Consider the following 19976-nt stretch of genomic DNA (forward strand, 5'->3'; position numbering starts at 1 on the left):
ATTCGTCGTCACACGAGCAAAACCTCCAACGTATCGAAAAAATATTACACAGACACATACGCATATGCTGGTTACAAAATAAATAACAAAGAGTCGCACTTTGTCTACGATATTGTAAGACAGTTGAACCTTTGGAATTTCATTTTGACTGTAAGAAGTTTAGTGTACAATAACTTTTATTCGTATACTCACGTCTCGAGCCTTCGAGTACGGTTTACACCGATCAGGTCCATTCGACCAAGACCAGATGCAATGTGGATTACTGGAGCACGCATGGCACGTGTGCAATTGTAAACACTCTATGCCAGTATGAAGGTCGCATTGTGCCAGATCGGTGATCGCCTTTGTCGGAGGTGCGTTAGCGTTGTCTCGGCAAATCTCGTACGAACAACTCTTGCCGCACCATACGCAATTGTACGAAGTCTGTACGCATGCCACACAGTCTGTGAGCAGTTTGCATAATTCCTTGTGGGACGTCATCCCACGAGGTGGCGTATCGTCTAAGCACCTCATGTAAATTCCGTCGTGCATGTCGTCGTTAAGAAGCACGTGTCGGGGTATCTTGGTGATCTGTATACACCGATTCTCTCTCTTATCCCACACGCACTTCACGCCTGTCCTTGCGTTCAAACACTGATTCTGATTCATCAAGTGCTCACAGTTCCCTGGTGTGTACCTGTTGGTCATATACGTATAGTATATTAGTAAATGAAGATTCTTGCCTATCCTGTTAAGTAAAGTGCTCAGAGAAAAGATAGAAAGAACGTTAACCTCTTGCCTAGTATTTTCTACAGTAGCTATTTACTTGTGAACGTTAGCTGTCTGGTATGCTAGTTATACGTATATTGAGACATCGTATGACGTATCGAAAGCGAAAGTAAAAGCAAAGTGCAAGTCACATGTTTCCTAAATATTCATAGAACTGATTTATTCCAATAAGCTATATTAATTATTATAAAAAAAAGTGGAAGAGTTGAAATTTTTCTGGTTTTTTAGATCGAAATAACGTAAGAAAATCAATTGGCGCGCTAAATATTTTGCGTTCAAATCTATTGAAGATGGCAAATTATTAAATTTCTACAAAACGATCCCTGCTGAAGAATCGAAGCTGAAGTTGGTTAAAATTAAAGTTGGTTAAAAAACTACAACCTGTCGTTTGTTGAAAGTAAATCGTAATTTCTATCAGAAACGTAATATACGTGACATATAGGGTATGGCAAAATAGGCGAAGGAGAGTAAGAAAGGTACGAAAGATACGAGAAAATGAATAAAAGTAGGAAATATGACCTTCCTTGATCGTACCTTGACATGTCAGATAACATCTGTCCATCGAATCCTCCATAAATGTACATAGACTTCTCAAATACAGTTGCAATATGTCCATACCTAGGCAGATCGGTCATCTCTTTAGGCATAGAAAACTGATGCCACGAGTCGCACGTAACGTCGTACGCTATTGTATCCGCTGAATAACATCTCGTTCCGTCCGAATGTTGCGTATCGTTGTGCATGTTACCGCCAAAGACGATCATCAAGCCACCAGAAACGAATACAGCCGTATGAAAGAAACGAGCCGATGGCGCTGACGTGAGCAACCTCCATTCACGATTAATAGGATGATAGGAGTATAGTCGACTGGTTAACACCTGTGTGATTTGTGTCTCTGATACATATCCTCCGTACACGTAGATGAGATTCGTCAACGGATCATAGGCAGATGTATGACCATAACCACCCTTCACAGGGAATCCAGCAGTCTCCACAATTTGCCACTCACGAGTACCCAAATAACATTCTTGAACTTCATTCAGATAACCATACTGAGGCGAATAGCCAAATATCACCACCATCTTTTCTTTTTTTCCGTGTACCAAGGTTGCAGAGTGTCCGGCTACCTGTGTGAAGTAAGGCATTAAATAAAAGTATTCCGAGTTGAGTGAGAAAGAACTTTTAACCCCTTGATGCCAAACTACATACGTATCTCAGATAGGGATAATAGGTTTGCGAATCATTGTCGAATTCGTTTCTCGATCGATCGATTGAAAATTAAGATACTTCAAGATTTCGGATATTATTTATACCGAGTAAGAGTACTACCACTCTTTTATTAATCGCGAAAATGAGCGAAAATGGCAGTGTACAATAATATCGAAATATTGGAATATTTTAGGTAATATCTAATTCATACTGAGAGGGTTCGCATCCTTTCGTTAATTATAAAATATGGTTTCCCAATCCCAAAGTTTAGCTTTTTATGTACAGTTTTTGTGTGGCAGTAATCAGCGCGACAGAGCGTTACTCTGACAAGAAAGGTACACTGCTATTTTACATCCTATTACAGAGAATCTTTACTTAACATAAATTATAACGTTTAAGGAATAAAAGGATCGAATATTGTTGCAATATTTAGAAATATATTAGTTTGCGAAGAGAAATTAAAGAAACGAAAAAGGTACAAGATCAAGAATCGGTAGGAGAACAGCGACTAATAAAGTTGTACGAAAAGGAAAAAAATTCGCCGCTTCGATTTAAGTTGTGTATTGCTGCATATTAAATATTCCAATTGTCTACAATGACGCTGTTGTGAAATATTTAAAAATGAAAGAAATGACGTGAGGAAAGATGTACCACCTTTAAAGGACCACCACGTATGGTTTTGTTGTTATGGAAGTTATCGTGCACCGTTACATTCTCCCAGACTTTTGCCGACACATCGAACGCCCAGATCTCATTGGTCACCGTAGAATTAGGCAGTACACCACCGTACATGAATATCTTGTCGCCAAAGAGTATGCACGAATGAGCGTACCGAGGCTGAGGAACCTTACCCTCGACGTGAGGGGTCTCCCAGACGTTTCCATTGAAATCATAAACGTTGATCATTTTTGCGCGATGAAAGCTCTCACCGCCGACTATGTATAAGGAATCCTTCCAAACGATAGAGCAATGACTAGCCGAACCTTCCGGTGACAAATTTTTGTAGGATACGCTTTCCCAGAATCCACGATCGCTTCTTTGGCTGCAATCGGAACCTGAACGTACAGAGAGTCTATTTTAATGGTTTTATGCAAAATTAATGGGTTAATCGTTTCCGAATTTCCGAGTTTGAGTACAGGCTTGATTCGTTAATAATTGATCGTTGTTGAATTTCTATCGATCTTAAAGATTCGACCGATTATGCACATTGAATACGCATACTCATACCTAATTTATTAGTATTAGTATCGAATAATATACGTTGAATTATTATGAAATGTTTATTTATTTTGTAAATATAAAGAGACAAGATTTTTCGATAGCTGTTGTAATATTGTATTGCCAATTCAAATATGAGTAATATTGAGAGATTAAATTGCGCATGGAAGACAAAGATTAGGACATGATGAAGCAAGATATTCATAATGGTTCGGTAAATGCTTTTGATGAAAATATGTCACCCTTGAAACCGTGCACGCAGTCACAGTGATGGCTCTCGCGGTTACACTCGCCCTGTCCGTGATTATCGGAGCAATTGTTTGGACAAACTTGAATCTCGCAAGCTTCACCGGTCCACGTGGCATCGCACGTACACACACCGTCGATGCAGACTCCATGGCCGGAACAGTCAGTGTGCGAATACCTACGAACACCGAAAATTATATACACATGAGGAAAGTATGTTGCGCAAATCTTTAAGAAGCCAAGTTAGCGTATCTCGATGCTAATAGGCACGGTACACGCGCTCTTATCGTATTTATACACAAGGATAGAACAAACATTTGGCCGATCAGGCTTGGCCAAATATCGCAAACAGAATGGTCAATGATGAGAAGAACTCGAGGCAAGATGTTAAATATTTAAAGAATGAAAGAAATAATTTGGAATAAACGATTTGGAGAATAATTGTCTCTTTATCGTAGAGATTTCATGCGTTTATGAGACTGAATAAAAAGAATATGTATTTTCAGATTTTACGAGTAATCAAATTGAATAACAGTACTTTGTGTGTAGCAATATTTGAGATACGGTTCTGGTTCTTGACCAAAGACAATAGCGATAACAAGAGAGCCTTATATCTTTTTATTCGTCGAATGAATTCATGAATGGGCAACGCTAATAAGATACTGTACACTTGGATCAATGAACTCTCGCATGATTATTCTCTCGTATGTCAAAGTTCGACGTAAATATACGTAAATAAAAGAAATTTTGCTATATGTAGACAAAGAGACAGATACGTAAAAGCAGTAAAAAATATGAATTACGAAATTATAATTACATTTAGATATTAATTTTTTATTATATGAATATTGATTTTTTCAGAAATTTCGTTCGTGGGATCGTGGAATACGACCTACGAAAATGCCTGAAAATTTGCTCGTAACATTTTTCAGTAACATTTCGCACGAAGAAAGAAATACAAAGTTGTTGAACAAATTCCTAAAAACATAATAATCCAAATTGTGGAAAGATTAGAGGAGAAAATGTTGGAAACAAGGGGAAAGAAATAATGTAACGGAGATTGAAGTGTGAAAGGATCGGGAAATGATGATAGGGAAAATGAACACGGAATTGTTCGTGAAGAAGAAGAAGAAGAAGAAGAAGAAGAAGAAGGAGATAATTCACCTGCTAGGGCAGGCATTGATCTTGTAACTGATATTGAAGCCGCTCATGTTGTATGCGACGTCCGAGTAGAAGTGAAGCAGCGCGGTTCCAGAGCGCGCGATTACTTCCGGCACGCGCCGTATGTGGTAGCCATCTTTGTGCATCAATCCGGAGAAGACGGCAACCAACGGCGCCTCGACGCTGTCACCGTCGTAGATGTACATGTGGTCCCAACCGCATTCTGTCGCGAATTGCTCCACGTGCATCCGTATCGTGGAGTTTGGGTTGCTCTCGATCAACCAGGAACACTTTACGTCCGCCGTGTAGTTGCCGATACCGTCGTGAATGTTTCCTGTTGGTTCCGTCAGTCTGCGAACGATAACCAAATCCTTGAATCAATCCGCCGCTATCCTAGATAAAAGCACGATCGATAGTATGTATAATCGACGTAACGTTACGCTACATTCACACCTTTGGTTAATTGTACGTTATATCGTTTTGTTGTTACGATATATTCGTGCGTTATGCTATTATAACTTATAACGCAGACGGGACTTTCGGCTTGGAAAGTCCGTTGAAACATTTTTTACACGGCCTTGGACGATAAATGGTTGACCACGTTATCTGTGGGCAATTTTCGAAAAATAGAGCAGTCGCGCGTCACGATAGTAATACGATAAAACGATAATATTATCATCGTCGAGATAAAGCGGTGAGTAGGGGCGTTTAGCGGAAAATGCAGCATCCGAACTATCGATCTTTGCGTTCTTCGAGGCGTCGCGTCGCGTCATACGTCATGCGTCACGCGTCGTCGTGGTCAAGGACGATGGCCACGCGGACAATCCACGCACGCGACAACGATACAACCCGAAGAAGACGGAACAAAGCGAGCGGCGTGTAAAGCCGAGAGCGACAAACAAGAACGAGACCGTGCACAGATAATTATTATACATGTGTACGCGATTAAAAGATTAGTCGGTGGAGGATTAAGCCGGATAATATGATAATCGAGTATAGCTGCTCGTATCCCACCTGCCTTTTTATTATTAATCGTGAATTGAGCGCAATGTCGTGGAAAACTGGAAAGATTTTAATCTCGAATGTTGGAAGAAGAATCGAGACGGGGGCGAGATAAGAGTTGTTCTTTGTTCAAGGTTAAAAGAAAATAATAAACGCTTCGTTATATATCGATATCATTCTTTATATTGTACATATTCTTAGATCGATATAATGGGTAAATAACGCCTATTATTTCTGTTTTTATATCGATTGAAATTGCCCTCTATCGTTTATTGATTATTTCATTTCAAGAATGTTATCCATATATGGCAGAAAGTTGCATAATTAGGAAAATATTGAAACTGAATTTTAGTTTAACAATTTTTATTGAATTAGTAAAATGTACAGTGTACGTATAAACTAGACAACATCTGTTATTACAGTTTTAGTACAATTATCGTAATTGCCAATTATTTGTAGCCGCATTTGCTTCTTATTCTTGCAAGAAAGATAACGTATAGATAGTATGTATGTAATGATCAGACAAAACGCCTTTACATCTTTTGAAATCATACTTGAATTAAGGACGAACTAAACTATACCTAATACCTAATTAGGAATGTGGGTATCGGTTAAGTAATTGAGAAAGTGATCAAGATAAACGAAACTACGAGGAGTAGACAGCGCGCACGAGATATATTATACTTATATGTATATGATAAATAACATAAAGTACATGATAATTGTAATAGGTAAACCTTGCGTTGTTTAGATAAACACCAATTCGCGATTGTTTCCATTTCCACGCTAATTCGTTCGAATCAGCGTACAAGTACAAGTGGTCGTTAATGATCTTACAAATTACTCTACCCGCTGTTTATGTGCATATCTCATCCTTGTTGGAACAAAATTTTACCAACGGATACTATCAACCATACTAATCGATATGTTTTGACGCGATAATTTATTTATTTGAATCCTGTGTATTTTAATCCTTGCTAAAGATCAATTTTACGATATGTACGATATGTATATCTGGAAAAATGTAAGCCGGCAACTTTCGAAACTCGCTTGCCTTTATCAACTCTTAATTTCAAGAATATAGATATTTTTGGCTTATCGAAAATTCGATTAGCGATGCGGCACAAGCACCGTGTCAATGTCAACTAATAACGCGCAATATGTATATTGCCTCTACTTTGTCACTGTTTAAATATCGATAGTTGTTAAATTCTTGAATAAATGTAACGAGAATCGTACTTGTATTTTCTTAATTCGAAGTATGAAAATTATGCTGGAAATTAGCCACTCGTCATAGCGTTAATGAAAAATTACAGGATTGAGCAAACAGGTTTTCAAACGAGTAAGCAATAATTACGACAGCAGAGACTGAAAGCGCGGGAAACCACGGATCGGGAGAGGAACCAGCGTACAAACACCGTAGATGAAACATGGAAAAAGAAAGATCTACCTCGTCTACGACGCTCGAGGAATAATAATTCCAAGGGACAAAGAACCGTGGCTATGACGATGTACTGTACTTCCTGCTTCCTGCTTCCTGTGTCATAGACTCTTAGTGAACGTATCGCGTCGTTCGATTCATCGAGGTCCTCGATATGAATTAAAGATAGAGGTCCCTGTTTTAAATTGTGTATGTAAATGCGTAATAATACAATCGAGCAAATATAAATTATCAAATTGATCATAGAAACGAAATAGAAAAATAAAAAGCCAGGAAAAATATAAATATCGCCAATTGTAACAAGTAATATTCAGAGAATAAGTCGATCGTTGAATCAAAAAATATAAAAATATCAAATCTTTCGTTATTCCGATCAATTTGTCTTAATAAAATTGTAATCTATAAAACCTAATGTGATACAAGTGCTAGCCAAATCAACGAAACCATGAAAATGAAGAGAAAAAAATTAAAACAAAATGAAAGGCAAACACCTCGTTCGTTCTCCAAGCCATATTTTCTCACCTATGATTATGCATGACGGCGGCGATATCGCTTAAACGGCGGAAAAAAGGTGAGGATTATCGATCGCAGTGAAAAATACGCGAACGCAGAAATTGCAGCACCAAAGTGGATGCATCGGATGCCAAAAAAGCCCGGATGTGCATTGTCGTCGAGGAATAACAATATGTTAGCTTGGATAGTGCGGAAAAGAAGAGAAAATCAGAAGGCAGAGGGACAGAGGGCGAAACAGAACGAGAGGAAAAATGGAGTGTGTGAGAACCGATACGTAGCGAGCGCACTTGGCTCCGCATAAATTCTGATCGGTGATTTACGAGCGTAACTCGTGTCCCGGGCCAGGATGCCGAGTATTAATATTTCAACGCGAAACATTTTTGCATAAAATAGCAGGAAAACGAGCGGAGAAATCGGATCAAAGCCGGAAATGGGATTCGTATTGTCGAAAATGGCTCTTATACCAGAATACAACAGAATATTATCATTATCATCGTCGATGTTGTTGGTGTTTGTTGCGTATCAAATGTGCAAAGTGCCGGAAGATGCTTAATATAATGTAAAAAATAACGACACGAAAGAAATACTATAAATGGAATAAGAGTAAAATCTATAGAAATATATAGATTTAAAAAATAGGAGAAAAAATTGGAAAATTGTCCCTGGAACAAGTGAATTACAATGTTCATGAAATTCGTGAAAAGTTAGTTACTATTTTATACTATACAGGCGAATAACGTGAATTATGATCAACCATATCGCAACTAATTACGATAAAATAATCCCAGATATATATTAACATTTCGGTTCTCTTAATTATCTTTGACTCGATCCTAATTTTTTATACCCAACAAATTTCTCAAATTCGAAGAAAATATGACGCGTGATTTTTCGTCTCAAGTACTTTTAAAGAACCGCGAAAGATCAATCGATAAAACAAACGCGAGATTGGCAAGAAGAAAGTCACAGTGTCGTAGCGTCAATGGTTTGAAATACGATGCATTCGTTTCAAGATATCGTTTTAGCAATTGTATCTTATTAATTACTTTAACGTACGATTATATCGCTGCTCATTCCGTCGTATGAATCTTTGTTCTCTTCATTTTTTAAACAGAAGAAAACGGTAGAATTACATATTTCGAGCAATACATCTGCCTGATACCACCGATGACGAGTACAAATCACTTAATAATTCTCTCGGGCTACGTAATAACAGCGTATCGCAGTACCTTAAAGAACGAGTGTTCAACAATCTGTTCGTAGCGTAATCTCAGGCAAGCATTGTTCGTTTCTCCAACGATTAATTCGTCTCATGTTAATCGCGCAACGATTTCTCACAGACACGATTGTCCATCTATACACCCGACGATCGTCCTAGAATTTACATAGGAAAATGAAAAATAAAAATTAGCTTTGTATGAGAAACTTGCAAAGATAAGATAAACTTTGCAGGTTTCGATTCATCATCTATTTAGACAACAAGAGTTCCACGACTTTTCTATGAAATAAAGAATAACTAGGTCGTTATAAGGAATCGAAACAAACGCGATAACGCTTACTTTAATTTCGATTTCTGTGTGTCACAAATTAGAAATGAATCGTCTTAATCCAACTTAGAACAAGCGATATTCCGTGAAATCAGAATAAAATTTGAATTGGCCTTCGATTTTTTAGGAATAGGCAGTAAAATATCGTAATCTATACAAACGATCTTAACGATCATAACACGATATTTTTTATAGAATTAAAAAAAAACTACGTATTTGTAAAAAGAAAATTTCGGTTTCAACGAGTTTTCACGAGTAGACTATAGAGTGATGATAGTCCATTCGTACACGTACCAACTGTCATCAAATTTCTACACGATGGAAGAAACCAACGTTTTCACGAAAAATCCACAGGAAAACAAAACCATCGTTTAACTTAGATTTGCGTTTCAATTTTCCACAAATTGACAATTCTCCTAGAATTGATATATCAAACTAGAAAGTAAGCCAAATAAAGCGTCAAGGCTTTTCCTTAAAATTACCCATTGACACCACCAGTCACAACATAAAAACGCTCAGATTCGTCGCTATTTCATTCACAGGTGTCGACAATATCCGTGCGTGTTTAGTTGAGTGGCTGCTGTATTATGATTCTCATTAGCACAAAATAATATTCTTATTCAATAAGGAGAAGACGCCGGAATGAGTCACGAGGAGTTCGACGACCGACCCGGCGCGGCGTAGCCCAGCACTAACAGTCTTTACGCGAGAAGCCAACCGACGGAGGAAGCAAAGGACAACGACGGCGGCGGCGGCAGCGGCGGCGGCTATAAAAAGAAACGCTGGTAAATGGGAGTAAGGGAATGTCGAGGAGGGATGCAACGACGCGCTGGATGTACCAACTCTTTCCATTTCATCGTCAGATAGTACCACGGACGAAGGAACCTCTCTTATTTCGTTGGATGCGTTATTTATCGCTACCTTGCCTTCGCTTTCATCGGCAATCGAATAGTCACCTGACGATATTATCGTTTACAACGGAATACGAGGCAAACGGTCGCTTTATTTCGCTTGCACTTAATCGTCTCGATACGTACATTTAAAGTACAAAAATGCTCGCTTTTATCGGATTCCTTTTTCGGTTTTATTGCGTTCTTGGATATACAATCTTGTCAGTGCTAACTTATTAGGTTGTTACAATACATAATAATATGTTGAGCGTTTGCTGTATCAATTTGCCAAATCTTTCTTTCCTTTCTTAGTGATATTTTTTAATAATATTTACAAATTTTCACTGGGATTTGACGAATAAAAACCTCGTGTCCGAATAAAGTTGCGATAACAGCGGTTTATCGTAATAACCAGAAATTCGCAAATAAGCCTCGCAAATAAGCCTCGCAAATACAGCCTTTCTCGCACTAATCACCAATCAGACTTAAACGAAAGTAGCATTAGCTCCGAGCGAAACAAAAGCCAGATGCTAACTCGCGTTAAAAAGCGGGCTCGTCTGCCTGCGTTCTCGTGAATAATTAACGAATATTCCGTGAAATTTCAGGCTCGTTCAGGGCCGGCACAATTTATAGAAACGCCAAGACGACTAAGAAGCGCGGCAAGAATTCGTAATGAACCATGTTCACGCGCGAACGAAGATTCTTCGCATAAAGCAGCGTGGAAACAAACTTAACGTTAACTCGTAGCGCGACGGGAATTAAGCGAAGAAAGAGGAGGAGAAACGTGTAAAGAAGAAATGTTAGATAGATAGATAGATAGATAGATACTTGCAATAAAGCGCTGCAGTGAACCGTCAAGGGAATATTATATCTATCGTCTCAAAATATCTATACGAATCTAAGAAAAGACAAGGTTTTCAGGACAAAATCGTGTAAACACAGAACAACGTTTAGGTTAGCTTTTCTTCTCAATTTTCCACAAATTGTCAAAAAATTCGTAACTAACGAACTAACAAATTAAATACGAGTTTGAGCCTTTCCTACGTTAAAATGCCCTGTCCGAAGCGTTTAAATAGTCAGTACGTATTATTATCAATAATAAATAATTATAGGTATAGGCTGTTGCGGAATAATTATAAATAATAACGATACGTGTTTGTAATTCTCTCGGTTGTTTCAAATAGAACATTCAAACTAATCGACGTCTAAAAATTTCTTCGCAAAACATATGATAAAAATTGCGGCGATACAAAACTATTATTAATAGAGAAATATTGTTAATAGAAAAAAAGATTTGAACGATAACTAGTCGCGCAACGGGAATTAAGCGAATAAACCAGAACAAAGAAGGAGGACACGATGGATATTTACGATGGAGCATCGGCGTGAACCATAAAGGGAAGCATTCGGAAGAAGAACGTCTGCTGAAGGGTGCTCAAGATTTACAAGAAAATACAACGTGATTTTGGAACTCTGGCTGGCTGACTGACTGGATTTTTATGAGACCTATGGTACTAAGGAGAAACGTAATCCGCGTGATGAATGTTTCTTACCTTTTCTTCTTTTTTTATCCATTTCTTTCAGCTATTCCTTTTTTTTTTAATTGACTTATATTCCACTATATATTGTATTATAACTTATATTCCATTAAAAAAATTAGTTTGTACTTTCTCGTTGCTTGCGTCGTTTGCCGCCTATTTTCAATCCTTCTCGATTTAATAACGTTTTTGCCATCGCTAGAAAAAGTTTCGTAAATTTGAAAATACACGAATAAATACTATATCTTTATAGATGATTTTTCGATTCAATCTTACTAAATCTGTCGTCATCGATTTATATATATATATATATATATATATATATATATATATATATATATATATATAATGAAAATATTAAAAATTTGATTATTTCGTTGGAAAAAGAGTAAAATTGAGATATAAACGTTCGAAGTAAGCGTAACTTTCTGTTTCTTCGATATTCGAATAGCCAGTAATAATAAAGTAAAATACGTCTTCTTTTATTAATTTCGTAACTGCAGTATTTTTAGTATCTTGCAGACAAGATAATCCTTGTCCTCGATTCGTGAAATAGAGCGAACGATTGTGGTATTGAAGTAAATAAAAAACCCTGATATACGTGACTGTTAGAAAACTGCAATGTAATTTTCCAATTACAGTATTTAATCTATTTTCTTACGCCCACTGATTTTGATTACTAGCACAACGTGTCAAATTAACAATACCTAACCAAATAGGTAACCGCCATATAAAGTTTCAGCTTCTTCTAATTTTATTAATTTTCTAATTACAGATTTTCTATTTATTTAAAAAATGATGCTACTTGTAGAAAGATAGTTCTGTAATTCACTCTTTCATTTTACTAACCTTCTAATTACACCATTTAATTTAATCCCCAACCACTTCTACGGCAGAATATACTTTTCAGATAAAATATAGAATTAGAGTAAATAACTGAAGACCAAGTAACCGATCGTAACTAATATGTTCTCATATACAAATATTACAAATATCCGTATCGACCAGAGAAAGTAAAATAACCAAGCATAAATTAATAAGTCAATTAACTTGGAACAATTGGGGTTATGATTTCAATGTGTTTACATTTGGACGAGCCACAGAGTGTATCTATTATCTACACGGTTCGATAGCCAGATAATTGTCTATTTAAGTAGCCATCAATCGAATTCAAAAATGTGCCGAGCTTAATTACCATTCTGTTTTATTGATGCACTCGTTAATAATCGAGCGTCATTTTCTTGGACCATTGTCGCCATTGTCGTCATTGTAGCGGTAGTTGGTTAATTCACCGCCAAATAAATACGTATCTATTGTTTCTTCGCATGTACGCGGTATTTCCGATCGATCGATCGTAGAAGCTTCTTTCTAATCCTTACAGTTACGTTATTGTATATATTATCGAAAGAAAAGTTCATCTGAAAGGACTTAAATAATTTACTTCAAATAATCACACTGATTAACTTAAACGAACAATTTCACGGTTTTATCGAACATTCGTGATGTTTCTTGATTCTCGGTATATCTGTTATTCCAGCGGGATGAGTATTATATAAAGTTTTAGTCGATTCGTAATACAATGATAAGATAGAAGGGATAAAACCACACCGAGGAAACCGACACGATGCCATTGATCGCACTCCCGCCATATAGCTGGTAAGCTACGTCGACGCGAAAGGAAGACATAGAAATTCGCCAATTTTCGACCAGGAGGGCATTGGCAAGTTACTTTCTAGATTTGTGTCGTGCCGTATCCACGCGAAACACACCGAGCGTGATCGAATTCTACCGGTTCCCGAGCCGGTTTTTGTCCACGCGCCGCGTCGTCGCGCCCAGTAGCTTCGTGGCGTTTCAACAACATCGAACGAGTGACCCTGTAGCGAAAGCTGAAATATCATTCGATGGGTCGCGATTCCGCATAAAACGAATGCTCGTTGAAACGTTCAGTCAGGTGTCGCAGGCTGGCTGTTCAAATGTTGAGGTGACTTATGAATTTTGGCTATTTCTCACTTGGGTATTTTAAATGAAGGATATTCGTTAGACAGAACATCGAGCGAAATTTGCAGTTGATGGTTTGAAGATTTCATGGTTGTATATTTAAATAAACACCAATTCAAATAAGTCCTGAATCCTACGTTAAGTTCTAAGCTCAAGTTAAATCGTATATACGTTGAGTTAATATTTCACTCGATTCTGTGTTGAATCGATCGTTGATTAAATTTCAAACTGTTGATTAAACTTTAAATTAGAAATTTCCACCGTATGATATAGAGAAATATCGATTTTATAAATGCACTTTACGATTAAAAATTTTAGACGTTAGAATCTTTGGAATGATTGTCAAATTATCATGAACAAAGATGATTATTGGTTTCGCGTGTGTAATTATTTTTCATTTAGAATATGTATATTAATACGTGTCGTGCAACGAAGTAAACACGCAATCAGGTTGTTGCGTCTGTCTATCCGTTTTCATACAAAAACTTTGATTTATATAATGAGAAACGGTGCAGTGAGAGAGAGAGAGAGAGAGAGAGAGAGAGAGAGAGAGAAAGAGAGAGAGAGAGAGAGAGAGAGAGACGTATACGTATCATGCAAATACGAAAGTTATTATTTGTACGCATATTAAATGAAACGATGCACGTAGATGGCATTGTACTTTTCAAAGGAGTCAAATTTCTTAATCAGGCAAATATTTGGAAAACATATATGAGAAATACATAGAAAGATATTTCGAATATGAAAAGTTTTCTCGCGATTCCAGAATCCTCGTAAATTTCTTCCAATTTGATTCGGAAGAATCCAGTATCATATATGTTCAAGAAGCTAAGTAGTCTAGGGAAATTGGAAAGCGTTCTAAATGCCACCCAGTCCATAAACTCCTCCCCTTCGTCCTCTAAATACTGCGCCATTTGTGCATGCATTTAAATCTGGTCGAGAATATACAACGATCGACTCGGTATGAGATTCAGCGTTTGACTCAATGTTCGAATTAATATTAGGATCAAGAATACATTTAATTGTCTAACACGACATTTATCTCTATAATCTATAATCTGTTACGGAATTTTTCAGACCACGAGCTTAACTTAAATACAGAATTTAATATTTAAGTCATGTGACTTTGTGTTCATCTCGAAAGTTGCTTCAGTTTTTAATTTAACATTGAATTGTAGCATCGTTAACATCGATAAGTAAACTATAAATGTTTATGCAAATTTATATTTCTATAAATATATACAATTACAGAATGGTACCTAAGCAAAAATTTATCTCACCCATTAAATATTATACCGAATACTATACTTTGTACATCTTACCTATTATGTATATGCATTTTATGTATATGCGATTTATGTTATTTTTACTATTTTGACCAAGTCGAAATTTGACTCAACTGCACTTTCTAATACTAATCGCTGCTACCAATTTGATCATTATTATAAAATAACGGGTTAAATAGTCTGAACATGGTGCAAAATAACCGTAAACAAGCAAGTTCTATCATCTCGCAACATTTAGATGGTGGAACGAAACGGTCATAGAACGCAGAGCCAGTTCAGGTAGCCGGCAATACACGTGTTACAACAACGCGAAACAACGCCGGCGAACGGGCCAACATGGGACGAATTCTTCGAGCGAAAACGGGAAGAGCAGGCTGGGAGGGCCGAGGTGAGAACCAAAGTTCCCCGTCGTCTCTCAACAATGGCGAACGTACACGTGTAACTGTAGATAACGCTACACACTTACGCGACAATAATGTCCTCTCAAGATTCGTAAAAATAATTTCATTCGCCGAAACTTTGTTCGAACAAAATAACGAAATACGAATAATAAAATTAACGAAATATCGAACGAATAACGAAAACCTCGAAAGAGGATAAAACAACCGTTCGTAAACTATTTTGGGCGCATCTGTAAACTTAAATAATAATTCATCGGAGCCCTACGAGTAAGCGTTTCAAACTTATACCGAATGTTAATTAATCTGGGATTCGAAAGAGATCGAATTCGTTTCGAACAGCAATCAACACTTAATGACAATAATTAATCCCGCGATAAGGTATGCGACAGAGAGTAGTACAGTCTTATGCGTTCATCGGTTATCGATTCGGTTGGTCCAATAAATGATATTAAATTACAGAGAAACAGGGAGACGGTATAAACGAAACCTTGTCATAAGGTACATCGCTGATAAATGCCGTCGATGGTAATTAATAAACAGAGTACAGTTTCCTAGCTAGGATTATGATACGCTTGATAATCGTCGGCCATAATAGTCGAATGCGCTCACCTAGAAACCATAAAGCCTTTGACTAACTAGATCGACTAGATTGATTAACAGATCTAGGTATTACATAGAGTTAGCCAACTAATATTATGATTATCTTAAAATTTGCGACTATAATAGTGATACCCTTGTAACAAATAAATTTGTAAAACTGTATAACATAGTGAAATACCGTTCTTGTATTTCACGCTAATATGACATGAACTAGTATATTATTAATAATATATATTAATAATAATATATATTAATAATATGTATTAACATATGAATATAATATAAATCAACCTTCAAGTTTCCACATACCGTGACTCGAGACAGTCAACAAAGCTAACGTAAGCCACGAGCAGCAGTTTGACAGACCGTTTAAATAATGCGGTCGACCAGTTGCATAGGTGCGAAACGCGGCCAAACAGAACACGCATGTCCCCGACAATTAACGCGCGCGCACTTCAAATTAGAGCGGGTCGTAGCGAAGACGCGAGCAGAGGTAGAACTGATTAACGAACCATCGTAGTCGCGTCACCGCTCATTCACCATCGCACTGGCAACTGGATTCTGTTTACATTTCAGATGAACAACATTATACGAAGTGCGTTTAAACAACATCGATTTTTTTCCACACAGCGCGTATATACTTTGTCAGACGCACGCATAAATGTTCAATGATTCGACAGATACGTCGTTCGATGAATTCCTCGAGGCACGTGTCGCGATCACGTACACAAGAAAATAAAAGCGATAAATAAACCGCACCGCACTCAGCACCATGTGGTATATCGCGAAGCATTTTCCTCTCATTAGTCCGTGACAAGCATAGAATAATAGGTGCACACGATGCGTCAAACGCGTGTACGGTTGTTTTCCTGATTAAGAAACGCTCTCTTCTTTCTCACTGTTTTCTTTCTTTTTGCGTTCTAATTGAACGTAGGTTTGTGTTTATGCCGCCCCGAAGGCGCGATTATTTCCAACACCAATTACTCACGAGTGCACGATGAAATTTTGGAATAACATCGAGTTTCGAATATAGGTGAATCTAGTAGGTCCACTACTACAAGATTTTTACGCGGATCAATCGGTGTCGTTAAATTCGCGGATCGCGAACCATAATGACTAGGTCGTTTACGATCCACTTGCCTTATTATCCACAGTACACAATAGCGTTTTATCAGGACTTTCATTACATATCAGGTAATTACATATCAGGATTTTTATTACATATCAAATAAGGAAGTATTAAACTATATCTCTTTGTATGAACTTTAATCGTTTAAATGGATTTTCAGACCTATTTAAATTGCTAGATGTACGATTTTAAGTAACAATTGCTGCATATAAAATTTCATTTTATAACACTTTCGTAAACGGTAGGAATTATACTCGCAAACAAAAATCGTGCATAATGCCAGTGTGAAAATAAATTCTTAGTTATATGTATTATATGTACGTGTATTTAACATGTATAAATCACATAACGGGCACACATACATACGCGTGCGTAGAAAACAATATTAAAAATGTATTCTTTGGTTTTGTTCAGAGTGAAAATTCAAATATCAAATAACCCAATTACAGTCAGCCAAGTGTCAAAACTCCGTTCACGAGCCGGATATATGACTACGAACTTTTCAGGAGTATACTACATATATACTACGTATTATCGCGAAGCACGCGAGCGTAACGTACAATGTATAATGTATAGTGTTCATTGGTGAAATACGATCGGGCACACGTAAGCAAATCTTTAGGAATTCTTTGTCGAAACTGTTCCTTTGTCGAGTCCAGACAATATTTATAGAACTTAGAGAAAACGGTATGTACGTATTCGTGATACGTTTCATAAAAATGTAACCTGCTCATAGTGGGGTGTTTACGTTGAAAACTAGATCGAAAATCAATTTTTTTTTTAATTTTATTTTTACATAAAAAAGTTGCACCATCTGCTTACTGTGTGTCTAAACGATATAAATAACAGATTATCTTGATGATCGCTGAGATTATCAGCGACTAAAGTAGAAAACGTGTGGAATTCAAATGAAACGTATACTATACGGATAATTATATAACATAAAGAGAAAAACAAACATTCATTCGCATATTACACAACAATTCGTTAAACTCTCTGAAACTGCTTCGTCGTGAATCTATAAAAATTACGAATCGGTCATATTGAAAACTCTGACGAGATAATTGAGATATAAAAACAATATTGTCTAGTAGCTTTTCATTCAATGCAAATACCCCAATGTGTTCGGACTCGAGCGACCGTTATCAACTTCTCTGTATTCCGATACAACGAAGCAAAGTACAAAATGCGACAAAGAGAGAGTAGTTCCCAAGCGACGTTCGCGTCAGATTTCACCGCAATTGCTCAACGCATGGCAGAGACGTCGACTATTCTCAAGTGCCTACGTACGATTTTACAATAAACATTGCACAAGTACACTGAAGCACAAGTCTCGATCCTATCCAATATGATCGTCGTCGGTGTTCGTTTACGATGGGATTATTACGTTAAGCGCGCGTAAAAAGCGAACCAGCCTTGACAGTGGCGGAAACCGTAGTTTCCCTGTCAAGTTTAAACCTGTCGCGATCGATCCACGCAAAATCTAATCCCCCGACTCGAGTTAAGTCTTAAAATACCACGGGTCGTGTATTTCCGCGGTCACTGTCATCGTCACTGTCACCGTCACCGTCACCGTCACCGTCACCGTCACCGTCATCGTCACCGTCGCCGTCACCGTCACCGTCATCGTCACCGTCGCCGTCACCGTCACCGTTAGATTCGCTGATGTCCCGATTACTCCCTAATTCCTTATTGTCAACCACGGCCGCAGACAATGACCGAACATCCCTCTTCTATCCCTCTTCTGAACGAAGGACCATGAGACGCGCACACACAGCACTGCAATTAAATCCGGGTAAGCCGCGCGTACGCACGTTCCGCGCTCTCTTGCACTATTTATTTACGTATCTCCTCGGTAAAAGGGTTTATAGGAAGACGATCAAAGCCTCTGAAGAGACCAAGTCGACCTAGAAACCCGTCAATACCGTTGCACGGACACCACGGAATGTACAGTTAGCCTGTTTGTTTCTCCAGTCGTATCTTGGCACGTATAATTTCGTATAAACTTCTTCTATCGATGTATTTGTCAGAAACACCTATGTGTAATATTTCATATAATAACGAGATTAGTAACGAGATTAGTAACGAGATTTGTAACGAGATTAGTAATGAGATGGGCCTCAAATGAGAGAAACGAGAGGGACATGCTCGCGCATTCGATCTTACTTTCCTGTTTATTTTTCCCATCGTATCTTCAAATATACATATGATTTCATAGTCTTTCCCTATGAGTTCCTTCGTAGAAAATCAAATGTACGATAGTCTATACAATAATCGTATTCGTATTGGAAAGCTGGCATACTATAGGGCACGAGACGTGTAAGCTATGCTCGCACATTCTTTCATCACTCACCTGACTTTTCCGCCGCAGAATTGGCACGCCAAGCCCTGCCAACCCTCGTGGCACACGCAGGTGCCATTGACACAGTCCCCGTTGACGCAACTGTCCGTGTCGCAGGTCGTTTCCGTCGTCAGCGACGACGAGGAGGAGGAGGCGGCCGCAGTTACGTGCACCACCCAACAGATCAGCGCCGCCCACAGTATCGGCCACGGCACTGCAATTACACCGCACTGATCCCGTACCACCTCACGGCACTGCCCTTTCCGACGGTATTTCGATTTATATAGGAACAAAAACATCTGCACGACCTCTGCCATTTTGATAGGCTTCCATGTCAGAGACAATGGCCGACGGCGACGCACCGGACGAGATACATATGGGGCACCTTTCTCGCTCGCGTTTTCGATGCAACTCGCTTTATTCGCTGCGCGACTGCCGAAGTCGAGAGTCGAAAGTGTGCGGTCTCCACCGCGCGGCTCTCACGGTGTCGCAACCACGGAATACGACACTTGCCGGATTTTTCACGTAGATGGTATAGTCTAGTGACTTTTCTGAAAGTGATCATTTCGGCGGCTGCCATCAGATGGCGCTCGTGATTTGCGCGCTGTAGTGACACCTGTATATAGTACGTAAGACTCCTCACCGATGTCGGGAATTAGGAGAGTGTTAGGAACACGTTGTCGACAAA

The 19976-nt window shown here is 38.2% G+C and overlaps 1 protein-coding gene across 3 annotated transcripts in view; it reads right to left on the bottom strand.

The window, feature by feature from the left end:
- Positions 1-19945, bottom strand: part of LOC126924108 (attractin-like protein 1) — a 32155-nt gene extending 12210 nt beyond the window's left edge. For 2 of the 3 annotated variants that reach the window (XM_050738231.1, XM_050738229.1), the window contains exons 1-6: positions 19301-19945; positions 4606-4953; positions 3438-3619; positions 2632-3032; positions 1303-1895; positions 193-676 (exon numbers count right to left, since the gene is read on the bottom strand). In XM_050738231.1, coding sequence (XP_050594188.1) covers positions 193-676; positions 1303-1895; positions 2632-3032; positions 3438-3619; positions 4606-4953; positions 19301-19605 — 2313 coding nt within the window. In that variant the 5' untranslated portion in view covers positions 19606-19945. Of the gene's footprint in view, positions 1-192; positions 677-1302; positions 1896-2631; positions 3033-3437; positions 3620-4605; positions 4954-8787; positions 11603-19300 lie in introns of those variants that run through there. The other variant, XM_050738232.1, reaches the window with a different exon arrangement.
- Positions 19946-19976: the final 31 nt, after the last annotated feature.

The sequence above is a fragment of the Bombus affinis genome, chromosome 14 (assembly GCF_024516045.1).
Source record: "Bombus affinis isolate iyBomAffi1 chromosome 14, iyBomAffi1.2, whole genome shotgun sequence".
NCBI lineage: Eukaryota > Metazoa > Arthropoda > Insecta > Hymenoptera > Apidae > Bombus > Bombus affinis.